We start from the raw sequence: 26,514 nt of genomic DNA, 5'->3' as shown, positions 1-26,514 counted from the left end.
TGGTGTGTTTTGTAACTGATTCTTGAGCCATTAAATAGCTTTATTTTGGGAACGCATACCCTGTGGTTTATTGGCTGTTTTTTACAGCATTGGAGATAGTGCTCCGTTTTTTTTTTCCCTCTCCCTGTCTCCAGAGACAGATACTGAATGTAGTTTTTCTATTGATGATGAATTTTGCTCATGTTGTCATAGTAAGACAGCCGATTAAATTCTGCTGTTGCTACAGAAGATCAGAAATCAAAGCTCTTTGCTTGCACTCTTTGTGTGCCAATTTTTTTTTTTGTCCGTATGTCCTTCTGACTTTAAACATTGATGTATGCCATTTGTACAAATAAACATTTGATGGCCCTCATTTTCCCAACACCCTTCTTTCTGATTGCCATAGTAACACAAACTGTGCTGTTGTGTGTGTTTATGGGAATTAATTATCAAGCCCTGAAAATTGTTTAATTTAATACTTTGTTGATTTCTCTAGAGCTGAAGGGATCAAAGCAGCAATGTGCCTTACCTGACCTCTTTGAATAATAAAGATCTGCCTCTGAACATCTGAGGGGCGAGTATTTCGAGCCCAGTAATGACAGGGGTTTGTACAAAATCAGGCATACGAAGACTGGGTCGTTCAACTCTTCCTGAGCAACTTTTGGAAGTAGGCACACAAAGGGTCGTTGTATTTTAGGAAACAGTTTCAATGCAAATAATAAATTGTAATTGCAGTCTCATGCATGGCTACATGAACTAGGATTGGGAATAACTGCTACTATTGTTGCTAAATTCTATTACCTGTTACATTTGGTAATGCTCTATTTTCTGTGCTAGGGGGGAGAATGTTAAAAAGGTTGGAGGTGATTTTAAGCAAGGACAGAGGGGGGAGGGACAATAAACAGATAATTAACTACATAAAATTGATAGGGATGGGGAAATAAAAAGGGGTCATAGAGGTAGAATAGGGGCAAGTGGGAGTTTGGCAAGCAGGGAGGTGCCCATATTAAATACAGATAATACTAGTAAACTTCTAAAGACTAAAACCAATTGGAGTAGAAAGGCAGTAGCAGGTAAGATAATAATAATAATAATAATACAAATTGAAAAAAAAAAAACATTAAATGCATGCTTGCTAATGCAGAAGCCTGACGGATACAATGGGGGAGCTTGAATTAATGCCCACAAGGGAGCAGTATGATCTCATATGCATTACTGAAACACGGTGGGATGAAACTCATGACTGGCCAGTTAATTTAGAGGGTTATTGCCTTTTCTGGAAGAATCGAGCAAATAGAAGAGGAGGTGGAGTATGTTTAAATGTTAAATCGCATCTAAAACCTATTATAAGTGAAGATTTTTATGAAGGGAATTATGAAAATGTAGAGATCTTGTGGATAGAAATTAACAGTGGAGGTAAAAGCATAAAGAAAATGTTTTTAGGGATATGCTATAAAACACCAAATATCTGTGAGATTGAGGAAGCCAAAATATTTTTGCAAATGAATAAGGCGTCAAAACTAGGTCATGTTTGCATAATGGGTGATTTTAATTATCCAGACATAGGGGCCTATGCAGAAACCTGCGAGAAGCCCTATCTCGCCAGTTTTTTGGCAAATATGCCAACAGCAATTCAGTAAATGACGGAAAACTGGCGAGATGAGGAAAATCCGCCAGGTTTTTTTTTTTCTAATAAAAAAACTCACCGCGGGTTGGCGAGAATCAACTGCATTACCCTGGTCTAAATTCCTACTTACCTCCTCAAAGAAACAAATAAGGTTAGTTTGGCAAGATCTCTCCTTCATAAATCCATGCTGACTATTACTAATATTTTGTTTTCCATTAGGTATTCCTGAATATTATCCCGTATTAAACCTTCAAGTAGTTTCCCTACTATTGAAGTCAGGCTTATAGGTCTGTAATCTCCCTTTTTAAATATAGGCACCACATCTGCTTTACGCCAATCTTGTGGTACTGAGCCTGTGGAAATGGAGTCCTTGAATATTAAATCTAATGGTTTAGCTATTACTGAGCTTAACTCCTTGAGAACTCTTGGATGTATGCCATCGGGGCCAGGTGCCTTATTTACTTTAATTTTTTCAAGTCACTTATGAACTTCTTCCTCAGTTAACCAATTGTTCATTAATATGGAGGTTGTGGTTTCCTCCTGCGGCACTACTATTGAACTTGATTCTTCCCTGGTAAACACAGAGGCAAAGAATTGGTTTAATACATCAGCTTTTTCCTTATCTCCAATAATCTGCCTACCCATCTCACACTGAAAGGGTCCTATATTTTCTTTTCTCATTTTTTTGTTATTAAGGTACTTAAAGAACTTTTTAGGGTTGACCTTACTTTCTATTGCAATCCTTTTTTCATTATCCATTTTTGCTAATTTGATTGCCCTTTTGCAATTTTTGTTAAATTCCTTATAATTCTGATACGATGTCTCTATCCCTTCTGACTTAAAGAATCTAAACGCCTTCCTCTTCTTGTCCATTTCCTCCCCTACCTGTTTATTTAGCCACATTGGTTTTGACTTATTTATTTTATACTTATTACCCAAGGGTATACACTGATAAGTGTGCTTTTCTAACAATGTTTTAAAGGCTGCCTATTTATCTTCTACATTTTTCCCTGCAAAAACATCATCCCATTGTATTACTACTAGATTAGACATCAGTTTATTAAAATCTGCCTTTCTAAAGTTTAAGGTCTTTGTTGAACCCAAGTAATCTGTTTTTGATCATTTATTTCAAATGAGAAGATGTGATCAAAAGTTATCCAAATGTTCCAGGACTTGAATATTTGTTATTACTTCTACATTGTTTGATATGACCAAATCCAGAACTGCCCCTCTCCTGGTTGGTTCCTCAATAATTTGGGTCATATAATTGTCTTTAAGCACCCCCAAAAACCTGTTTCCTTTTGTTGTAACGCTAATCTCATTGCCCCAGTCTGTCTGGATAATTAAAATCCCCCATTATGCAAACATGACCCAGTTTTGATGCCTTCTCCATTTGCAAAAGTATTTTAGCTTTTCCACAATCTCACAGATATTTGGTGGTTTATAGCATATTCCCAGAAACATTTCTTTATACTTTTATCTCCACTGCTAATTTCTATCCACAAAGTCTCTACAGTTTCATCATTCCCTTCATAGACATCATCCCTTATAATAGGTTTTAGATCCGGTTTAACATATAAACATACTCCACCTCCCCTTCTATTTGTTCGATCCTTCCGAAAAAGAGAATAACCCTCTAAATTAACTGTCCAGTCATGAGTTTCATCCCACCATGTTTCAGTAATGCCTATGATATCATACTGCTCCCTTGCAGCTATTAATTCAAGCTCCCCCATTTTATCTGTCAGGCTTCTTGCATTAGCAAGCATGCATTTAAGTATTTTTTCAGCCTGTGCTATTATCTTATCTGCTCCTTTCTTTCTGCTCCCACTTGGTTTAGTCTTTAAAAGTTTTCTAGTATTATCTGTATTTACTATGGGTGTCTCACTGCTTGTCAAACTTGCACTTGCCCCCATTCTACCTCCATACCATCTTGTATCCTCATCTATTCCATTTAGTTCATTATCTGTTTCATTCCCCTCCCCCCTCCATCCTAGTTTAAAATCTCCTCCAACCTTTTTAGCATTTCCCCCCGTAGCACATAAGATCCCTCTTCATTGAGGTGCAATCCATCCCTAGAATATAGATGGCACTTCTCAGAAAAGGAGTCCCAGTGCTCTAAAAACCCAAACCTCCCTGATCTCTGACTGTCTCCCTGCGGTAGCGCATGGCACTGGTAGTATTTCAGAAAATACTACCTTGGAGGTCCTTGCCTTAAGCTTTTGGCCTAGATCCCTATAATCATTTTTTAGGACCCTCCATCTTTCTCTAACTTTGTCATTGGTGCCAACGTGTACCAAGACCACCGTATTACTGTATTTTTATTAATAGTGTACATGTGCAGAGGGTCTCAGGACATGAACCGTGTTGGTTTTATGTCCGGGGACCCCCTGCTTCCTGAGATACAGACACCTTTATGGGGTGCCGGTATCTCCTATGAATGGAAATGTCCGCGTCACGTGATCGGGCTATCTCCATGCATAGGAGATACCGGCACCTCATAACGGGGCCTGTATCTTGGGAAGCAGGGGGGTCCCGTACATACAGTAAAACCAACGCGGTTCATCTCCGGAGACCCCCTGCACATCTACAATAGTAATAGATTTGTTATGAAAAAATATTTTATTTGCCGGCGAGATTTCAAAGGCTTTTGATATGGTTCCACATGAGGTTAGTGTACACAATAAAGCAAATTGGACTCTGTAAAAATATTGGTACCTGAATTGAAAACTGGTTGAAGGATAGCGTTGACATAAATAGAACTTTTTCAGGTTGGACTAAAGTTGTGAGTGGAGTACCTCGAGGATCAATACTGAGTCCCCTAGTTTTGAACTATTAATTACCCTGAGGTTGACAAAGAGAGGAAAGTCTCCATCTTTTCTGATGACACTAAATTGTGTAAGGTTGTAGAATCAGAGCAGGATGTCATTTCTCTCCAGAAGGACTTGAATAGACTGGAAACTTGGGCAGGTAAATGGCAGATGAGGTTTAATACAGATAAATGTAAGGTTGTGCATTTAGGAAATAAGTATAAACAGGCAATTTACAAATTAAATGGGGATAAATTGGGGGAATCCTTGATGGAGAATGATTTAGGAGTGCTTGTAGGCAGCAGGCTTAGCAATAGTGCCCAAAGTCATGCAGTAGCTGCAAAGGCAAACAAGATCTTATCTTGCATTAAATGGGCAATGGATGGAAGGGAAGTAAACATAATTATGCCCCTTTATATAGTATTAATAAGCCCACACCTTGAATATGGAGTACACAATTAGGCACCACTCCATAGAAAATACATTATGAACTAGAGCAGCGGTGTGCAAAGTGGGGGGCGCGACCCCCAGGGGGGGCGGGAGATTGTCCTGGGGGGGCGTGGGCAGTTGCAGAGGCCCCGCGCTCTTCCCCCAGGCATTTAAATTAAATGCCGGGGGATCGCGTGAGGCCCCTGCAACTATTTACTTACCGGGATTCAGCCGTCTGTGTTGCGTCGCCATGGCAACGCGGCGTCAATAGACGCCGCGGCACCATGTGACCTGACGTCACACGCCCACGCTGCGTCATCTGACGCGAAAGAAGGTAGGCAGGGGGCGCGAGAGCCGGGGCAAAGTGACAGGGGGGCGCAGCACAAAAAGTTTGCGCTCCCCTGAACTAGAGGGTGCAGAGAAGAGCCACCAAATTAATAAAGGGGATGGATATTCTGATTTATGACAGGCTAGCTAAATTAGATTTATTTACATTAGAAAAGAGGCATCTAAGTGGGGATATGATGACTATATAAAAATATATTCGGGGATAATACAATCCGCTTTCAAAAGAACTTCATGCCAAAGGCAGTACAAATGACACTGGGTCGTCCCATAAGGGAGGGGTGCTCAAACGTTTGCACTGCGCCCACCCCTGCCTGCTCTGTTCGATCGCCCCCCCCTTACCTTCAACGAAGCATCTAATGACGCTACGGGGTCATATTACGCTACGTCGCTTGACCTGCGCGCGTTGCCATGGAGACGCGTGGATAAGAAGCTGGTGAGAACATTTACAGAGGCCTTGCGCTCTTAGCGCGGGGCCTCTGTAACCACCGCACCCCCCCCCCTATAAAGATGGCAGATACAATAGATTTGTTCAAAAAAAGGTTGGACATCTTTTTAGAAAAGACAGGTATATGAATATACAGTACCAAATAAGTAACCATGGGAAGGATGTTGATCCAGGGAGTAATCTGATTGCCAATATTTGGAGTCGGGAAGGAATTTATTTTTCCTTTTGAGATGTTATTAGATGATACTTCACTGGGGATTTTGTTTGCCTTCCACTGGAACAATATACTGTAAGTACAAATATAGGATAAAGTATCTGTCATCAAAATTTAGCATAGGTTGAACTTGATGGACGTAATTTTTTTTTCAACCTCATCTATGTAACTTCTTACCAACTGAAAATCGAAAGACCCGAAGAAGAGATGTAAGTGAAAGTATTGTCAACTTGTTATTGACCAATTTAAACAAAATAATCAATTTTAGCAATGACTTTGTTTTCCCAACTCTGCTAGTGATATGCAAATGTACTGAAATACACAATATCGTTGTATAGAGAAGATTAATTGTTTTAAATGCATTTTTCTCTCCTGCCATGGTGACCTTTTTTGCTTTACATGTTTGTTTTTGAGAGACGGTGTTATTATTAGAAGCAATGTAAAAGTATTTTGTGGTACCCATATGACTGGTCTAATATCCCATAAAGTTGAAGTCCTGTAGCAATTCGGCAATGGACTGGTATCCTACATTACTTTAACCATTCACCCAAATGCAAGAAACGCTATCAGCAAAGATGTTAGAAAATAGGTCAAATATTTGTTTCAGATATTCTTGTTTCATAATTTGTAACGCCATGTTTAAAGCGCCAATCCCCGCGAAAGCCTCTATGGGTTTAACTCATATAATGCTAGTATCTTACTTCCTGAGCATGTCCTTCAGCTTTGGAAAGGGCAATACTACATCTCATAAAAAGTATAGCCGTCTGTGTGTACAAGCATATCTCTTTAGCAGTGATATGCAATACGACCCAACATTTTTGTCTTAAACAACTTACAAACGAGAAGTTGTACAGTGGTGGCCGCCTTTAGCTTCCTGCGGCAGTTTCGGCGCGAAATTTAAACTTGCGTGCAGATGCGGCATGTTCCGGCCGTTTTAGGCGCCGTGGGCGTTTTTCATTGTTTGGCGCTATTAGTGCTGTCTAGCCGTTCAGCGCTAAATGCGGCTGACCGCGTGAAAGTGCGTGGCATGCGGAGAACATCCCCGAATTTTTTCGGGGATGTAGGAGGATAAAAGGGGCCGCAACAGTATTTTCTTGAATGGTATCATGAATGCTGCTCATGTTCTTTGGGTTTTTATAAAGCTAAAAAATAAGTATTCTTAGGAATAAGGAGAAACTTGCAATGACGTCTTGAACTTGCATACATTTAGTGTCCTGAATACCGCTGTATTTTAGTAGTGCCCCAGGCCACCTTTGAACTCTTGTGCTGGAATGTAACCTATCTGGCAATGGGGTGGGGAATATAGAGGCATGTTTACATTCATTTTATTTATAAACGACCTGTTCTTTTCCTTTTGTGTGAAGGTTTTGAAATACTCGGCTGAGCACCATGGGGAACCATGTTGGAAAGAAAGACCACGTTACTGAGAATCCCACTGAGGTAAGAGTTGCGCAAAACAGAACACACGTGCCCTAGACACCTGCTCAGGGCTGATCAGTGTTTCAAATACATGCATTTTGTCCATTTAAAAAAAAAAAAATCAATGTTAATTTATTTGAGTAATTCTGATATCAATCACTTTGCGCTGTACTGTATATTAGGAAGGTGATAATTTTCTATCAGCAATTTATAAGATAGTATTGAAAATAATGTTCTTTGCATAAGAATTTAGCAAGACATCTGCCATTATAATGTCATTGAAGAGGAAATGCATATAATCTAAAGCACTGCACATTTTAGAAGTGGGGTGCTTGTCTTGCTTTGGTAATGTGTAGCTGATTAATAATCAATCTGAAAAGCTCTGCAGATATTATTATGGAGTTATAGCTATCCAGCTGTAAACCGCAGCCACCGCTTTCCCTATTAGGAACTGTATTTGATTACACTAAGGGAGTGACTCACTAACTTACGTTGGGGTTTAACCCGAACTGTTTTGGCATTTACTCCCTTTCGAGTCAATGCTTAATTGGCTGCATTAGCCGCTGGTGGAGGTTAGTCACCCCCTAAATTCCAGGCACTTCTAAAATTCAGCTTTCCATCAATACTACTAGTATCTGAAACATAGTGAAATGCAGTGAAAACAAACAACCTTTGTATATGTCATATATAGACCTGGAACTCTTTTCTATTGTAGCGGTTTATAAATGGTTTCTCCTCGTCAAATTTCCACCTGGCACTTTTGCATTGCCAGTGGAAAGACCGTGATTGAGCATCCACATCAAAGATAAATTATACTATAAAGGAGATGTGAAAAACATTCACCACAGGGAAAAGGAAGATTGCACAAGACAAATAGCCTGGCCTGCAGAATATTGATCAGATGGATTTCAGCGTCCAAGATCTTAAAACTCCTGTTGGGGAATGATGTATTCTCCTTGTTCTCCTAATTATACAGTATATTCTATCAGAATAAAGAAAGGTATAGCATATTATGTTTGCTCTTTGATCTTTACACTTTGTTCACCTCTACAACATTATTCATTGATGTCATAATCATTTGCCTCTGGGACAATGTGAAGTGTTAAATGTATTCCCCCTTATTCATTTGCTAAACACCTACACATGTTTTCGTGTCTGTAGGCATAACACCTTGGTTATTTTTTGCCTAAAGTCTGCTTGGGAACAAATCGGTGACTTTAATTAACCAAATATATGAACATATGTAAACATATATTTTTAGTATCATTTTAGTTTTTGGGGAACTTACAATACATATCTGTAGGCCTGTGTGCAAGGGTGGTATGATCGCTATTATTGTGATCACATTGCTCCAATCCACTTCCTTGATGCTGGCAATGGAAGATCATTGTGAGCTGAGGTTTCAATCTCCCCTATAAACAAGCAAAAAGACCCTGACAGGGCGACATCTCAAGGCCAACAGTGTCACTTAATACTGTATGATGTTCCAAATCATGGGACTCTGACACACGTCTGATTTTAGAACAATAACCGCTTCTCCTCTGGTACGTTGTGTATGGCCTACTGCAGAGTGCCAGTGGTTGCAATAACGTTTGCTACATCTGTATTAGGAGAGGGAGTGGCTCAGTGAGTAAAGACACTGACTGGCACTGAGAGTTTGAAGCAGGGGAGCCTGGTTCAATTCCCGGTATCGGCTCCTTGTGACCTTGGGCAAGTCACTTTATCTCCCTGTGCCTCAGGCACCAAAAACATAGATTGTAAGCTCCACAGGGCAGGGACCTGTGCTTGCAAAATGTCTCTGTAAAGTGCTGCGTACTACTAGCAGCGCTATACAAGAACATGCTATTATTATTATTATTAAAGCCTCAAACTCCATATATTACATCCATATGGTCTTAACCAGGACATTTATTTAGTGACATTTTTTTTATAGGTATCTTATTTCCACTTATTTTTATCCAATGTCTATTTAGCTTCTTTTTAGTCCTGTTATAGTTTATATTTCCCTTTCTCAATCATTTTATCTAAGAGAAGAGACAATACCGATGGCACGCCCGGCTTTGGGGGTTCCTGGGGCCACGGCCTTAGTTCTTAACAGATCTTCTCTACTGGCATATCTGAACTTAAACACATTGGTTTAGTTCAATGACAAATTTCCACACTTGAAAATGTCAGGTAGCAACATTATAGCGTAGTAGCAAACGGAATGAGGCTGATGTAAGATAGTGGGCTAGGTATACAGTTGTATCAAATAGTTAGAATGGTTACAAACAATGTATCAAAGGTAACATTGTATAATATTAATAAATTACATCAGAAGTTGGAACAGTATGAAAATCAAAGCATGTGGTTACCTTGGTAGAGTGGAAATTGTTGCACATTAAATGTCAAAATTAGCAACATAGTATGACATTAACCACAGACTTGGAACACAATAGTTATCATAGTTTACAATAATGTCAGCGATATTTGCAAGAGGCAACTGCATAGATGTAATGAATGAACCACAGCTGAATCAAGGAAGTGCAGCTATTAAAGAACCAAATAACAATTACAGTGAGGATACAGCAACAAGCACAAAGAACAGGATAGTTTGACATCACAAAGAGGAACAAATGGAGGACCAGAGTAAAACTAGTGCACATACAGTAGACCAAGTTGAAGAATTTCTTTATAGAAATTAGATCAAATCAATGTCAATGTTTAGCCCCACAGGGGTCAAGCATTATACATGGAAAATCCAGGAGGTTTCTAACTATTACTAGTATTCCCTCCTACTGTCTCTGTACGTTCTCCCTACCTACCAATTAGATTGTAAGCTCCTCGGAGCAGGGACTCCTTCCTTAATGTTACTTTTACAGTATGTCTGAAGCACTTATTCCCATGATCTGTTATTTATATTTGTTATTTATATGACATGTATTACTACTGTGAAGCGCTATGTACATTTTATGGCGCTATACAAATAAAGACATACATACATACAACTAAGAAATGGCTTTGATTTTATCACCACCTCTTCTATTTGTTTTCAGTATATCGATTCCCTAAAATTGGTTACCTGCTGGCTTTTGGCCTTGTGTGTATTTTAAATGTTTGGAGATGCTATGTGTTTCAAGACCAGAGTAAATGTTCCGAATGTGCTCCGACATTCTGGTCTTGAACTTGTGAATAGTACGACCCACATAGTATTTCTTACAGGGACATTCTGTATTGCATGTAATATGAGTCTTAATGGTATAGCACTTCCCATCAATATTAGAAGTTAAACTTCTAGTACACCTAGCTAATGTTGTGTTGGGAGTGCAGCTTTTACACACCATGCATTTAAAAAAACAAAAACCTTTGATATGTTCCCCAACCAATTTGGATCTCTAGAAATTGAAGGAATTTGGCTGGGGGCAATCTGATTGTTAAGGTTCTTGGCCTTGGTGAAAATAATAGCTGGCTTAATGGGCAACAAAGGTTCTAGTATTGGGTCTTTACGCAAGATTTCCCATTGTTTTGAGAGAATTTTTTTTACTGCGGTGGCTTGGCTGCCAAATTCTGTAACGAATGATATTGATTTGTCATCATATCTATTATTTTTATTATACTTATTTTGATATCTTATTAGTTCCTCTCTCACTTGTTCTTTTGATCTGTCATAAGCTTCTTCAATCAGTGTCTTAGTGTAGTTTTTTTTTTTTTTTTAATTTTGATATTTTAATAGGTTAGTCTGTTCAAATATCGTGTCCGATGAGCAGTTGTGCCTCACCCGGCGAAACTGACCATATGAAACGTTCGTAAGCCACCTAGGGTGATGATTGCTGTCTACCATAATATAATTATTACTTTAAAAAAAAAACATTTCCTTTTCATTTTACACTTTTATACTTGTATAAAACATTGAGGAGAAAAATAATATATGTATGTATGTTCTACGTATCGGATTTTAATGTTCTTAAAGCCACAATCCTGCCCATAAAGCTAAATGCGTTTGTCAACAATTCTTAACTTGCTTAACTTAACAGCTGCTAAACTCTGGCAGTGTGAGCAATCTTGGTGTTATAGATTGCGGATTGATACTTAAAAATCAGGTGTCAGCTGTGATCAAATCCAAATCAAATCCAGCATAGCCAGGATTCAGCAGTTGATTACCCCAGAGGACCTCCGTATGCTTCATGCCTGGACTTTTGGAAACAGAGCTGTGCCGGATGCAGCTTGTACAGCAGGCCTGCACAACTCCAGTCCTCGAGGGCCGCAAACAGGCCAGATTTTCAGGATATCCCTACTTCGGCACAGCTGGCTCAATTAGTGGCTCAGTTATACAGTTATCGCGCAACAAAGACAAAATTATTTGTCTTCTCGAGAATCGCGCGCAGTCGCACTTCATCGCTCGCGTGCTCTATGGGCAGCCTCATAGAGAAGAGGTATGTTGTTCACACGCCGTCGCGGCCACTATAACCGCGGCCTAAGTCTATTCCCTAAAGAAGCTGTAACACAGAAACGTGGGGAAATAGACACTGGTGAGTCTGATACTACTACATACGTTTGTGAGTCACATTTCATTGCTTTTTATTTTCACCTATATAATGTATTGCACGATTGGGGATTCTTTGGGTTTGCACACTCCCTAGAAATTATGTACTTGAAACAACTTTGGTTGTATGATTGCTGTTAGTTGGCAATAATTACATTTTTTTTACCAGTAAAAACATCAAACAGATGTCACAGCGGGAAGCATTCACACATAGTTTAGCAATTTTAATTGACCTTTTAAACTGTTGTATGGTCATGGCTGATTAAATATTTATCACCATGCTTAGCAGAGAGGGTGACCATGTGTGCACCATTTTGTCAATGGAAAGATCGTTCAAACATTCAAATTTAATCCAAGCCATACATTTTTAACAGATGAAAAAAGAAACCGTGTTCAGAGAGAGCAGATATGACTGCCTTGTGTGGTCCACTGAACACAAGCAATTTTCTAATCCTTGATAACTTTACATTGTAATGTTTACACACACAACTGAATACCTTGTACAAGAGTCTGAGTTTCTGTGGAAAATAAACATTTAGCTGCTAACCCACAGCAAGAGAAACCGGTGGCAGGAGTTTGCGGCTGAAGCATACAGTAGGTCACTTTACAGGAGGGAAAAATCTCTCATCTTGAAGAGAGATTTGACCTTTAGTTAGAGACATTAATATTTATTGTCGAAGATACTGAGAACTAATTAGATGTTCTCATTTAAAGGAGAAATTGATCGCAGCAGGTCATGCCTCCATAGCTTTTTGCAAACGCACTTACCGTCCAGGCCAAGCATGGCAAACCACCATACTTACAGTACACCTGCTCCTACTTTCTTGCTCAACATACCATGTAGAAACATGTTGGGATATCCTTATCCCTCATGTTGATATTTGTTTGTTGCACTTCCGCCTGTATTTTCAGGTATTTTCTGTAGTGCCCCACATATGTAGCTGGGTCCATTTTGCTAAAAATGTTCGTGCATTGAACAAATTCCGTAGAACACTTGATTGTGTTGGTATTCTGCGTGATTGTGTTGGTATTCTGCGTGATTGTGTTGGTATTCTGCGTGATTGTGTTGTATTCTGCGTGATTGTGTTGGTATTCTGCGTGATTGTGTTGGTATTCTGTGTGATTGTGTTGGTATTCTGTGTGATTGTGTTGGCATTCTGCGTGATTGGTATTGGTATTCTGCTTGATTGTGTTGTGAAGATATTCAGATGTTAGGCAGTATGTGATAATCTTTGATGAACAAGGCATTATTGACAAGTTATGCCCTGTTTTGGTGGGAATTTATACTTTTATAGGCCAATTAATCATAATAACCAACACCTCCATCCCCTGCTCAACAGCCCCACGACTCAACCCCGATCTTCCAGACCCCCTTGCACCTTCAGATATTCATCCTCCAGACCACTTTCCCGCCTGGTTCTTCTGACCTCCCCACCAGCCACCCCACTCCTTTGCTCCGCTCTAAATAAAAAAGCAGTGCTGTTTTTCACATACAGTATTCCTTCTTAATGTGTTCATGTTCAGAGGACTATCACAGAGCAAATAAACAGGGATTCTAACCCCATCTTACCCATCAGTAGCACCTGTTCTGCATTAGGTCTTTTTATCTTCTCCGTCTTGTTGTAGTTCTGCCCAGAATGGCCTGCTGTATAGACATCGTAACCAGCTCTGAGGTCTTGGAAACAGCTCACCTCTTGTGTTATTTCTGTATTTTGTTTATCACAACAGCCTGCACAAAGTCAGACATATTTTTTTCCCCACTTATTCAATTTATTTTTAAGAGAACCGTCTCAAAACCATTTTATTGTGTCAATTTGTATTAATCTGTGTTTTGTACACAGACTGGTTTAAAATGTACAGCACAAATTGATGTAAAAGGAAATCTGTGTTTTGAATTGTAACAAGAGTCCTGCTGCTTGGATAGCTCTAATGTGATTTCAACTGTTTGTTTTTTTACGCTTTCTTTGTTTTTACTGCACAGTTATTCAACCCATCCTACACTGTGCTTGGCTACACAACGAGCACAATTTCAGAATTAAAATGTTGAATGTTATTTCTCAGAATTTCCTCGTACAGTACTGTATGTCCAACAAACTGGCATTTAAGGAGTTAAGAGTAAGACTTTAATTACATTAATTTAAATCTCTGTTTTCTAACAATAGATACAAATGTGATTTCCCTTAAGGCTGCGCTTATAGTGCCAGCGACGTCGCGTCAAAAAAAATTCCCTTTGCGCCGTCGCGTACACTTGTAGTAAGGCGGCGCTACGGCTTGCTCGCGATTGCTGGAAGTCATCTCAATTTGATTTTTCCAGCGACCGTAGCCTGACGTCGCCATCGCCGGCACTATAAGCTAGCCTAAGAATGTTACATTTGCATCTGATCAACCTCTCATGCTTGTGGTGTACACATTCATTTCTTTTTCCTCAGATGTGCTGAAGTCACAAACATTGTGAGCTCATAATGTTACTGCACTTCCTTGTATATATGTTTTACTGTTAATGATAATTTCTCAATCGCTAGCATAACTGCGGTTTACATGGGTTACCATTGGGTTTCCGGACACTTACCCGGCTGATTTAAGAAATAAAAAAAGTGTCGGAAGAACAAGAATAAATCGCTAAGAATGCAAAAAAGGCAGTCTGCTGAGACTGCGGCTTTAAATGACAGATACGTATGGATGGTGAAGTAATGTAATGCTATTGAAAAATTAGGTCTGTATCTTGCACTATTTGGTATGATCTCGCTGTGTTCAGCCGCCTAACATCATATTGAAAAAGGGCCTGAAAGTGAAAGATTGCCCTTTAACCCTGTGAGTGCCGGGGGGGGGGAGGGGGGCTGCGGGACCAGAGTGTCACGGTTCACTTCATGGGGTATGCAGGGGTGCCAGAACCCATGACGGGTTCAGAGAGTTTAATATGCTGATCTAGGACATTTGGCCAGTTGGCCGCCGACGCTTCGCTGTGACTCACCCTGCCAGACCCTGCCACTGCTGGCCACTTCGGCGCTAAGGTAAGTGCCTTACCCTGCAACCCCCTACCCTAAGCACTTAGCCTAATACCCCTTAAATTAACCCCCTACCCCAAGTGCTAAAACCTTCCAAAGAAAGAGTAATTAAACTTACCTTAGAAGAGGCCGGTGGCGTATCGACAGGGGGGAAGGAAGTCACGGCGAAGTGCGGGCGGCCATGTGGTTGCAGCGAAACGGCCGCGAGCAAATGTCCCATTCCGTCAATTTGCACAGCTTGTTTTCCACTGCAACCCTGTATTGGTGTCAACTTCAGTTCAGAAATTGTGTATGCAATAAGATGAGTATCATTTTTCCTGATCATTCTGTAAATGTCAAGAGATGTGCTGAGGCAGTTACCGCAGTAAGAATGGACAGAATGTATGTTTGAAGTTCCTTTTGACATTCACCTTTCAGTGAAAAGATGCGAGTTAGAGATCTCAAATTAGTCATTTTCTGACTTGATGTTTTGACTGCAGACAATGTGTGGCACATTGATAAAGAAACTGTACAGTATGTTGAGGTGAATACTGTATATAAAACTTTTAACATTGTTTTTACTTAACTTTTTCCACTATTTAAAAAATGTTTTCACAAATTGTGCGTATTCTGAAATCTTTCTAAACTGGAGTGACCTGCAAAGCGTTATCGTTTACAGTGATAAACTGGGAAAGAATCTCTTCCCTTTCCAATCATATGCCATTGTTCCGATACAGACACCAATATCCATTCCGTCAATGTTCGATTACTTAACATTACCTCCCTGGTAATCTTTATTTTGGGTTTGCAGGTAGGGCAAGGAAATGCAATGTATAATCATACACTCCTCATCAGTTGTGTCGGTATGCTTTTACAATTAAGACAATAAGAGAACTGCCAGCGAAAGGAAAGATTGTTTGCATCATTTGTTTGCAATTAAACTGTACACTCATAAATGACATATTAACCCAGAAATTCGGTATGTTGCTAAAACATTTAATGGTAAATGTGATGTAGATGTAGAGCTTGTTTAGTGAAGGCACTCATGCAAACAATACCTAACCATTTTAATGATTGCTTTATTACTTATGTTGGATAGTTTTGAATATTAAGGGCAAAGTGTCACTGGCTAAAATCACAGTAATAAGTTTGCACACCCCTGTGTTAAGCTTCCTATAGCAACCATATAGTAACCATTTAGGGCTCCACTGCACTTCCTCTTTTGAAATAGATAGCCATATTTGATGCCCTGGGAAGCAGGATCTTTGCTGTTTGATCAGCAGTTTAGATAATTGCATTATCCCTAAATGTAAGGAACTGCTGCATTTATTAAAACAAAAACAAACAAAATGGCAAGAGGCATTGTCCTTTTATAAGCTAATATTTGCATTAACAAAAAAAAACAAAAAAACAAGTCCGCCGAGTCTGAAGAAGATGAACAGAATTATTTGAAACTCGTAGCGCTCCGGGCACAGCTGATTTCTAATAAGTGCCTGCCGCAGTGCCTGACGGAGCCTCCTGGATTCACACCAGTCTTGTGAGACACAACCCGCACGTGCAGGATCGCCGGCACCATTAAGCTAGCCGCAGCGCATGGGACTTGAAGCCGGCTAATATCACACTTCCCTGGCATCTCGTATGGTTGAAGGCGCCCGTTTTTAAGTACATTTCTATAAATAAACTGTTTTTATATATACATTTTTTTCACCTCTGACCACATTATTATATAAAGGTCTGCAGTGCGCCTACATCAGGGATATTTTGCACCTCCTCTAGGTACACCTTTATGTTTTCACTTTATCATTTTAGAAATGATGCCAGAACTCCTCGATTAGAAAAACCTCTGTGTATTACCTGAATGTGCTGGGCACCAAAAGCATATCCCCGGGTCAGGGCTGCTGGCTTGTGAGGGTAATGGCATGTCACATTGACACTGCAGCCTACTGAGTGAAAACCGTACCATGTAAAAAAAAAAAAAAAAAACATTTAATCAAAGTATTTGTTTTTTCTGTTGCAGTGAGAATTGCTATTTCCTAATTCTAGTACCAAACTTAATGATTAAATGGGAGGGGGAGGGGTATGTTATTATTGTTTCTTACATTACAATATATACATGCCACTCCCCAGGGAAGGAGTTGTTCTTCTATAGAGTGTAGAGTATGTAGCACTGTTCCCCCCCCCCCCCCCACCCCAGTGGGAGATTACACAGCCTATGCTACCTAGTGTGAGGTGTGATACCTGTTAGGGTCAGGAGAGCTGAGCTGATCTGCAGCATTGTGGGGATCAGGACAGGCTTAGGTTCTTCCTCTGGTTCTTCTCATGGTGCTTAGCGCCTCCAGCAGCAGTGGACTTCAGGATGTTCGGAGGTCAGCTGCCACTATTGCACTGTTTCCTGCTCAGACAAGAACTGAGGTATATTAGAACAGAATCTTTATTCAGGCTGGCACTCACTGCCGTTCTTCCTAACAGCGGTGCATGGTCTCAGAGGTTCCGTTCCTCTGGATGGTGCTTTGCCCTGATAGTATAGGGCCTTAGTCTGAATCAGATGTCCCCCCAGCTCAGAGGCTGGGGGTGAGCACGCTCATCCTGCCATAGGAGAGACTCACAGCTCTCTGCTTCTTCTCTCTTCAAGAGCTCAAGCAGGACTCTGACTAACTTGGTCATGCCCTCCTAGGAGACTCAAGAAGGGGTGGGCTCATGGTCTATACCTATCCCTGATAGGCTTACACAGGCCATGAGTCACCACCTTACTTCTATCACTCATAAGGGGGGTCAAGAGCCCATAGATTTAACCTGTTACTGCCTGCAGCTATAAGGACTTGCATAACAGGAATAACCGTGGGAATGAAAGTTATAATAGGACATACCCTGTTACAAGTAGTTGGTGTGTGAGGAGAGAATCTGGGATAGCAATCAGAGAGTGAGGTTCTTCTGGATGAGATGCTAGAGTGTGCAGACACTGAGGAGAGTTCTTCTGTTAGAGAAGTGACTGAGACCTAGTTCCTAGGGGATTGGGTACAGTTGATATGTGATCCAGTGCATGTACCTCATTACTAAATAAACCTCAGTCATACCAACAACTGGTATAGTCCTTGAAGCATGGCTAGTGAAAGAAAAAGTGTCCATGAGGTGCAACTTGTATTTCTCGCTATGCACCATCCCAACTCTTGCGTTCTGCTCAAGGATGTCTTCCCTCTACCCCCTTTGTATCTAAAGCCCTATCCCGTCTTAAACCTTTCTCACTGACTGCCCCGCACCTCTGGAATGCCCTTCCCCTCAACACCCGACTAGCACCCTCTCTATCTACCTTTAAGACCCACCTTAAGACCCACTTGCTTAAAGAAGGATATGAGTAGCACCGTGGCTAATACTATACACAAAGCTTGGCCCCCTGCAGACGCACTTACCTGAATGCCCTCCTACTGTCTTTGTACGTTCTCCCCACCAATTAGATTGTAAGCTCTTTGGAGCAGGGACTCCTCTTCTACAATGTTACTTTTATGTCTGAAGCACTTTTTCCCATTATGTGTTATTTGTACTATTTGTTATTTATATGATTGTCATGTGTATTACTGCTGTGAAGCGCTATGTACATTAATGGCGCTATATAAATAAAGACATACATACATACTGGTGAGCAGTATCTTCCTTCTTAGTGTTGTATAGAGCAGAGGTGCGCAAAGTTTTCCCCGTGTGCACCTTTGCCCCGCCCCCCTCGGCATCATATGACGTGCAGGGTCATGTGACCCCGCGGCGTCATTTGCCACCAGGATAATGCGTCGCTGGAAGGGAAGGTAAGTCAATTATTTGTGGCCTCGTGCTGTCCCCCGGCATTTAATTGAAATTTAACTGCCGTACCCCCTTCTCCCCTCTCCCTCCCCCCCAGAGAATCTAGAGACCCCCAGTTTGCACACCGCTGGTATAGTGTCTGTGCATATTCATTCTGCCTTGACGTTTTGGCCTGGTTTCGCAAATGTAGCCTCCTTGGTCACATTTGTTACATTGAATCATATATAGTACATTCCTGGATGTGCAGCAGTATGATCCTTTAACATTGAATGTTCCATGGTTGTGACTGGCTGTGGGATCTTGGCATATATGTTTGCTGAGTTTGCAACATGTGTTGTTGCACGGTTTTGTGCCATTTTCAGTGTCTTTAAGTTTATGAAGTTTTCTGTTGACTAATTTCTGTTTGGTGGTTGGCAGAACATATTTTAATGTCACATCCTCTGCCAGCATGGGTTGCAGATCTTTGATTATTTTTCGTATACCCTCTAGGGTAGGGTTGTATGTGGGCACTAGTGGTATGCGTGTGGTAGGTTCTGTCTGTATTGTAGCAGGTGTTTACGTGGGGCTTTTAGTGCAGTTGTAATTGTTTTGGCAATGGTCTTTGGTTTGTATCTCTTCTGTCTGAACGATTCAGTCAGGGTTGTAAGGTGCCTGTTTCTGTCTTCAGTGTCAGAGCATATGCGGTGGTATCTTATACCCTGGCGGTGTATGATACTGTAGAGGGAGAAAGGGGGTGGCCCGGTATTAAAAGGGTTGCACCCCATTTGGCCACCCCTGACCGCACCAGGGAGACAAGGGGTTAACTGGACTGAGGTCCAGAAATGTGATTTAACCCTTGTTATGACCTGTAAATGTATTCTCCCCTGTTCCATGGTAATGTCTGTGTTAATCAGTGTCTGCATCACACATACAATAGAATCCATCCGGGAGCACAAGGGTTAATAGTTCTTTAATGATTATGGCTCTTTGTGTAGTTTTCCCGCCTTTTCAGGCATCATTTTGCAGGTCCCCATTGGCCGCCATTAGGGCTCAATGCATTCCAATGGCAAAATGTGCTGTTTTAGTCCTGTTTCCTGTAAAGACCAGCAGGTGGCGTCCGAGAGGGAGAGCGGCGGTTTCCCATTGAAAGTCAATGGGCCCATTGACTTCAATGGAGATGCCTCGAGGTAACCTTTTCAAGAAGAAGTTGGCTGCCGTCCAGACCGCAAACCACAAAGCGGATACAATGTCTAAAAAGAGTTACAATCACTTGAGTCAAGGTCAAAGTTAATTGATGTGGGAATAAAAAGTTCTAGGGCACCTAGAAATAAAATTCTTTTTGCCCCTAGTTCCTAGGCTTCCCCCCACTCGACCACAACCGGGTCCCCGAATCCTGGACCCCCGATAAGGGTCGAACCAGATAGAGCGGGTCGCGCCATAGGCTTTGCCGGCGGCGGCAGCAGAAACGGCTCAGAAAAATGACTAAGTGTGAAATGCTGAATTTTAGGAATCCATATCTCCGGTTCCGGAGGGACCAGAGGATCAAGGTTTGGGGTATCTGTAGTCACTGCTCCGGCATCACTGCAGAACCATCCTTGACCCTCTTGGACCAACCCGACGGAGTATGGACCCCCTTGAAAGTTCGGGGCTTTTACCATTGATTCCAATGGGAGAAAAGCCGCATGGTGAAAAAATGACTAAGTGTAAAATGTTGAAATGTGTAAGTCCATATCTCCGGTTCTGGAATGCCCAGAGGGATAGGATTTGGGTGACATGTAGCCAAGGTTCCGGCTTTAATGCATGCCCATTTCCAGCCCCCTCAGACCAACCAGACGGAGTATGGACGACTGTAAAGATTTGTAGATTTTCTCATAGACTTCAATGGCGGCGGTTCCCCATTGAAAGTCTATGGTAGGAAACCCATGACGGCGGAGCCCGTTGTTTTCAATGGGGATTTAGTGAAAAGCTGAGATTTCTTTTTCAATGGAGATTTTTGTATTAAAATGATTTAATGTACATTTGTGGAACTCCGGTTTCTTAGGTCGTAGCAAGTCGCTTTTTGGACCATATGGTGTCCCAGTTCTGGCAATGAGAACTGGGAAGTTTGGACCTGCTAGACCCAACGGAACCGGATATTTTAATACGTTTATGTTTTATGCTTTATATTGTATTTTAAGGTATGGATAAGTTCCAGAGGAAATTCTTTTGGCCATAAGGTAGCAGATGGCCCTAGGAGACGCCCAAATGTCTAGGACTTAAGTATTGTTCAAAGGATCTTGTCACCCTCCCTGTTTACCTAAGGGCGGAGGAGGCTCAAGCCAGAGCAGTCTTTAAGTGTCCCACTTCACACCTTTCAACAAAGGTTTTCCTGCCAGAACTCCAAATGGATAGACTGGCTGGCATTCCTGATGCAAATGTGGGGCTACAGAAATGAGACCCCAGAGTTCTACTGCGCATGTGCCAACTAGCAGGGGGGCATGGGTCAGAATGCTTTCCCACGTTAGTGAGTGGCTGGAGGTAATTGAAAACCAATCCCCTGTGCTTAAGGTTAAGAATAGAGGGACAAAGGATATATAAACTGCTGTTCCCTATATTCCTGTGTCTTCGTTTGCTGAATGATTTCCTGATTGCTGAGAGAAACGCTATGCACTGTCTTCCTGCCAGAGGTCTTTCATGTCTTTGGTGTCTTGATGACTATGAAGAGTGCTGTATGAACTGCCAGTCCAGATATGACTGCTTCATATTTTCCATTTTAAGTAAGTGTCTATATTTTGCCTGTTATTTGTACATTATTGTGTGTTCACCTTTATCAAGGAATAAATTATATTTATCATATCTTAAGTCTCGTCCCAGTTCAAACCCAGGTATATATATATTTATATATAGTTTTGGTGTAAATTACAGCCTGTCGCAAGCTCTCGTGACAGATACCTTGTTTTGTATGAGTGGGATGGAAGCTGGAGTTGTGGAGGTTTCTTGTATACAGATGTGTGTAGTTTGCCATTTTTCATCAATTTTCAGGTCATCAATGTATCTGTAATATGTGTAGGGTTTGTGGGGGCATGTAGTTGAGAATCTTTGTTCAAGATTTGCCATCAAAATGTTGGCATATTGCGGTGCCATCTTGGTACCCATTGCAGTCCCCATTAGTTGTAGGTACAGTTCCTTGTTGAAGCTGAAGTAGTTGTGTGTGAGGATGTATTCTATCAGTTTGGTAATTACTTCAACGCTGTATTTGTGATCCAGGGCAGATGTTGTAACGCTACACATATTAGAGATACATTGATGACCTATTTATAATGTAGACAGAGGGTGAAGGAAACCTAAAACAATTCCACAAGTCCCTGAACTCATTCCATCCATCAATTAAACTCAAAATGGATTATTCTGCAAACCTAGTAAACTTTCTAGATACAACAGTAAGACTGAAAAATGAGAGACAGAGAGAGACTTATTTATCTTAATATATAAATTCGAAATTTGTATGGTTTGTGCTAGATGCGGTGAATCTGATTGGTCCTCAGCCTTTGGCCAATCAGATTGGTTGCTCTATGACGTCACCCAACTGCCACGACACACACAGCATCCCCATCCGCCCCATCACACTCACCCTCACGTGCGCCGCCCTGCACCGGCTCCCGGACGGAGGGGAAGCGCGGCCCTCCTGCCCCAGCCGCAAAATACAGGCTCCTCACTCCCAACGAGGAACGGAGGGGCAGCGCGGCCCTAACCAGCCGCTAACTCCACGCTCCTTCCCCCTCACTCACAACGAGGAACGGAGGGGAAGCGCGGCGCGGCCCTAACCAGCCGCCAACTCCATGCTCCTTCCCCCTCACTCACAACGAAGAACGTCGCGGCGCGGCCCTCCAGCCGCAAAATACAGGCTCCTCCCCCCTCGCTCCCAACGAGGAACGGAGGGGAAGCGTGGCGCAGCCCTCCTGCCCCTCTTGCCACCCCGCCAACTTCCCGAGCCCACCTCCTGCCCCAGGCAGATGCCACGGATATATCAAGGCCAGGAGGGGAACCGTCTGCCGCCAGGAACCACCACCCACCCGGTCAAGGTAAGTCTCCCACCCACCCAGTCAGTCACCCAGTCAGTCACCCACCGACTCAGTCAAAGTCACACACTCAGTCAAAGTCACCCACTCACCCACTCAGTCACCGACACTGTCACGGTCCCACCCACCCAGTCACCCACCCACCCAGTCACCCACCCATGCAGTCACCCACCCACTCAGTCACCCACCCAAACACCCAGTCACCCACCCAAACACCCAGTCACCAACCCACTAAGTCACCCACCCACCAACCCACCCACTCAGTCAAACCCACTCAGTCACCAACCCACCCACTCAGTCAAACTCAGTCACCCACCCACTCACCCATGCAGTCACCCAGTCACCCACCCACTCACCCATGCAGTCACCCACCCACCAACCAACCCAGTCACCCACCCACCAACCCAGTCACCCACCCACCCAGTCAAGTCACCCACCCACCAACCCAGTCACCCACCCACCAACCCAGTCACCCACCCACCAACCCAGTCAACTAAGTCACCCACCCACCCACTAAGTCACCCACCCACTAAGTCACCCACCCACCCACTCGGTCACCAACCCACCCACTCGGTCACCAACCCACCCACTCGGTCACCAACCCACCCACTCGGTCACCAACCCACCCACCCAGTCACCAACCCACCCACCCAGTCACCAACCCAGTCACCAACCCACCCAGTCACCAAAAGTCACCAACCCACCCACCCAGTTACCAAACCACCCACCCACACAAGTCACCAACCCACACACACCCATCCAGTCACCAAACTCACCAACCAACCCACCCACCCACCAAACTCAGTCACCAGCCAACCCAGCCACCCCACCCAGCCCACCCACACACTGACTGACCGACACACACACACTCACTGACTGACCGACATACACACACACACTGACTGACCGACACACACACACACTGACTGACCGACACACACACACACTGACTGACCGACACACACACACACTGACTGACCGACACACACACACACTGACTGACCGACACACACACACTGACTGACCGACACACACACACTGACCGACACACACACACACTGACTGACCGACACAAACACACACTGACTGACCGACACACACACATACACTGACTGACCGACACACTGACTGACACACACACACACTGACTGACTCTCTCACACACACACACACACACACACACACACACACACACACTGACTGACACCCAGTCACCAACCCACCCAGTCACCAAAAGTCACCAACCCACCCACCCAGTTTCCAAACCACCCACCCACACAAGTCACCAACCCACACACCCATCCAGTCACCAAACTCACCAACCAACCCACCCACCAAACTCAGTCACCAGCCAACCCAGCCACCCCACCCAGCCCACCCACACACTGACTGACCGACACACACGCACACTGACTGACCGACACACACGCACACTGACTGACCGACACACACGCACACTGACTGACCGACACACACGCACACTGACTGACCGACACACACACACACTGACTGACCGACACACACACACACTGACTGACCGACACACACACACTGACTGACCGACACACACACACTGACTGACACACACACACTGATTGACCGACACACACACACTGACTGACTGACTGACCGACACACACACACACTGACTGACCGACACACACACATACACTGACTGACCGACACACACACTGACTGACCGACACACACACATACACTGACTGACCGACACACACACACTGACTGACACACACACACTGACTGACACACTGACTGACTGACTGACTGACTGACTGACTCACACACACACACACACACTGACACACGCTGACTGACACACATACACACACGCTGACTGACACCACCCTTTACCCCTTTATGGCTTGTTTCTACAATCCCCTTCTCCATTTCATATTGGGAGCTTTGTTTTTCTTTTGATATCTCTTCAAGGTCCTGTTGTCTGTCTCAAGAAAATTAAGCTGACGTTGTTCTCTCTGTAAAAGTTAAAAGAAGACATGGCTTTCTCTTTTGAATAGCTTCCAAGTATATCGTTCGGCATACAGTACAAATAAGCTTCTGACTCATTACTTCTGCATCTTGAAGAAAATAATGTTATGTTATAACTTGCTGGCATGCTACAATAATTAGAGAATCGAATTCCAGCTGCAGAATATTGTATGCTTTGTTTTCCGAGGCAACGAGTGCTGGTTACAGCATCAGGGAATCAATTTAATTTAAATGAATGTAAGAGCATTTTATTAGCTTCATGCCTGCTTCTTCTTTTTTTTAACAGAGTACTTTGGGTCAGATAATAGAACTGGATGTGTATATGTACGTGCAAAAAGGAGATTTAAAACCGTATAGCCTATGTGTACTAAGCGTTGCATTGCCATAAAACGTCTTCCAGCACTAGAAGACGACACATAGCCAATTTGTTTTTCTCTGCAGCACTCAGTTGGCATGCTGCCATACAGGGATTTGAACTGAAAAAAGTGAATTGCTATGCATGAGTTTCCTGTTTGATATCCACAAATGATCTTCACTCATGTTATGTCAGGACTAAGTCTGTGGATCCCCAACACATCTCCCCTTTGTAAGTGTAGCCCCCTGTAAACAGCACAGGCTATACCTATCTTCCTTCTGCTGTGGTAAGCCCTGTTAAGATCAGGCACCAGTAATCATCCTGGGGTTCCCCCCCTTCATAGCCCTATCCTGAATGATAGACGCATGCCTGGACTCTGCTGCAGGCATGAGCAAGAGGGAAGGTCCTGTTGACATCACAAGGGGCGGGGCTAGCTCTATATTTAGCAGCCAACTCCGGAGAGTAGTTGTTGTTCGTTCGAGATTAGTCCGAGAGAGTTGATAGTGATACCAAGCATCTGGAGCTGCCGGTTGGTTATGCCGGGAGTATGCAGAGCCGCTAATAGGCTATGAGTCCCGAAATCCTGCGCATAGGCCCAAGGATTTGGAGGAGACTACGGTCCCCCCTGCGCAGAGTGCAAGAGAGAGAAGAGCAGGAAGAGTCAGTGTCTGTTATTAGAGCTGATAGAATTATAGACTTGGTGGGCCAATGCCCTCACCCCACTGCCAGGGGTGATGGGGAGAATCCAAGACCCACCGCGAGGCTAACCTCGGGGGTGGGCCACGGGGTATTGAAGCCCTAACTCAGACCATCCTGCCGGAGGAGTACTTGGAGGGGAGGAGAGGAGGAATTAGCTGGGCGAAGGAAATTGAAGTATAACCCGTCCTGGCTATTGTGTTGCGGCTGTTGGAAGCCACTATCGTTGGGATATTGTTGCTCTGTCAAATAAAGAGACTATTCTTCATCCGTAAAGACTGTGTGTGTCTTGGAAAGTACTACCCTGGGACCCAAGGGGTTCTTCTATACCGGTCCTGTCCCATATTTCTGGGAGTATAGAAGATGGAGGCGCTGCACCACTAAGAGATCATGGAGGCTACCACCCCAGAAGCCCGTTCATGGCTCCCCCACAACATCGCGGGAAGCTCAGGCCCTCCTGTTCCTCACAGGTACGCACAACACCGCATGTAATCTGCCCCCATGCACCCTAGACATCACTGTAGAGTCTGGGGGAGGGGGGAAGCAGGGTTACATTTGGAGGCGCTGCTGAGAGATGTCAGAACAGGGCCGGCTTATAGCACGGCAGAACAGGCAGAGGAGAGTTTCCATGCACTTGTTGGAGAAGGATGGGCGCAATTGCATATACCGAGGGTAGTCAGGAGGAGCGTAGACTCTCGCACAGTACGCCTTGGGCGCCCATAGGAGGTGGCGTAGGAAGGGTGAATAGTTAGAGCTGACCAAGTCCCTTGAGGCAGGTAGCGTGAGGCAAATGGGTGGGGTCAGCCTTTTAACCAGTCCAGGGACCATGGCCCAGGGCCCGCGCTATGAGTGG

At 43.2% G+C, this 26,514-nt stretch overlaps 1 protein-coding gene across 5 annotated transcripts in view; it reads left to right on the top strand.

Moving 5' to 3' along the window:
* Window positions 1-26,514, top strand: part of MBP (myelin basic protein) — a 202,302-nt gene that overhangs the window by 47,609 nt on the left and 128,179 nt on the right. For 4 of the 5 annotated variants that reach the window (XM_075585509.1, XM_075585510.1, XM_075585507.1 and 1 more), the window contains exon 2: window positions 7,217-7,292. The exons of the other annotated variant lie outside the window; for it this stretch is intronic. In XM_075585509.1, coding sequence (XP_075441624.1) covers window positions 7,242-7,292 — 51 coding nt within the window. In that variant the 5' untranslated portion in view covers window positions 7,217-7,241. The remainder of the gene's footprint in view (window positions 1-7,216; window positions 7,293-26,514) is intronic. 5 annotated transcript variants of the gene reach the window in all.

The sequence above is a fragment of the Ascaphus truei genome, chromosome 2 (genome assembly GCF_040206685.1).
Source record: "Ascaphus truei isolate aAscTru1 chromosome 2, aAscTru1.hap1, whole genome shotgun sequence".
NCBI lineage: Eukaryota > Metazoa > Chordata > Amphibia > Anura > Ascaphidae > Ascaphus > Ascaphus truei.
This window is presented reverse-complemented; position numbering and strand designations above follow the sequence as displayed.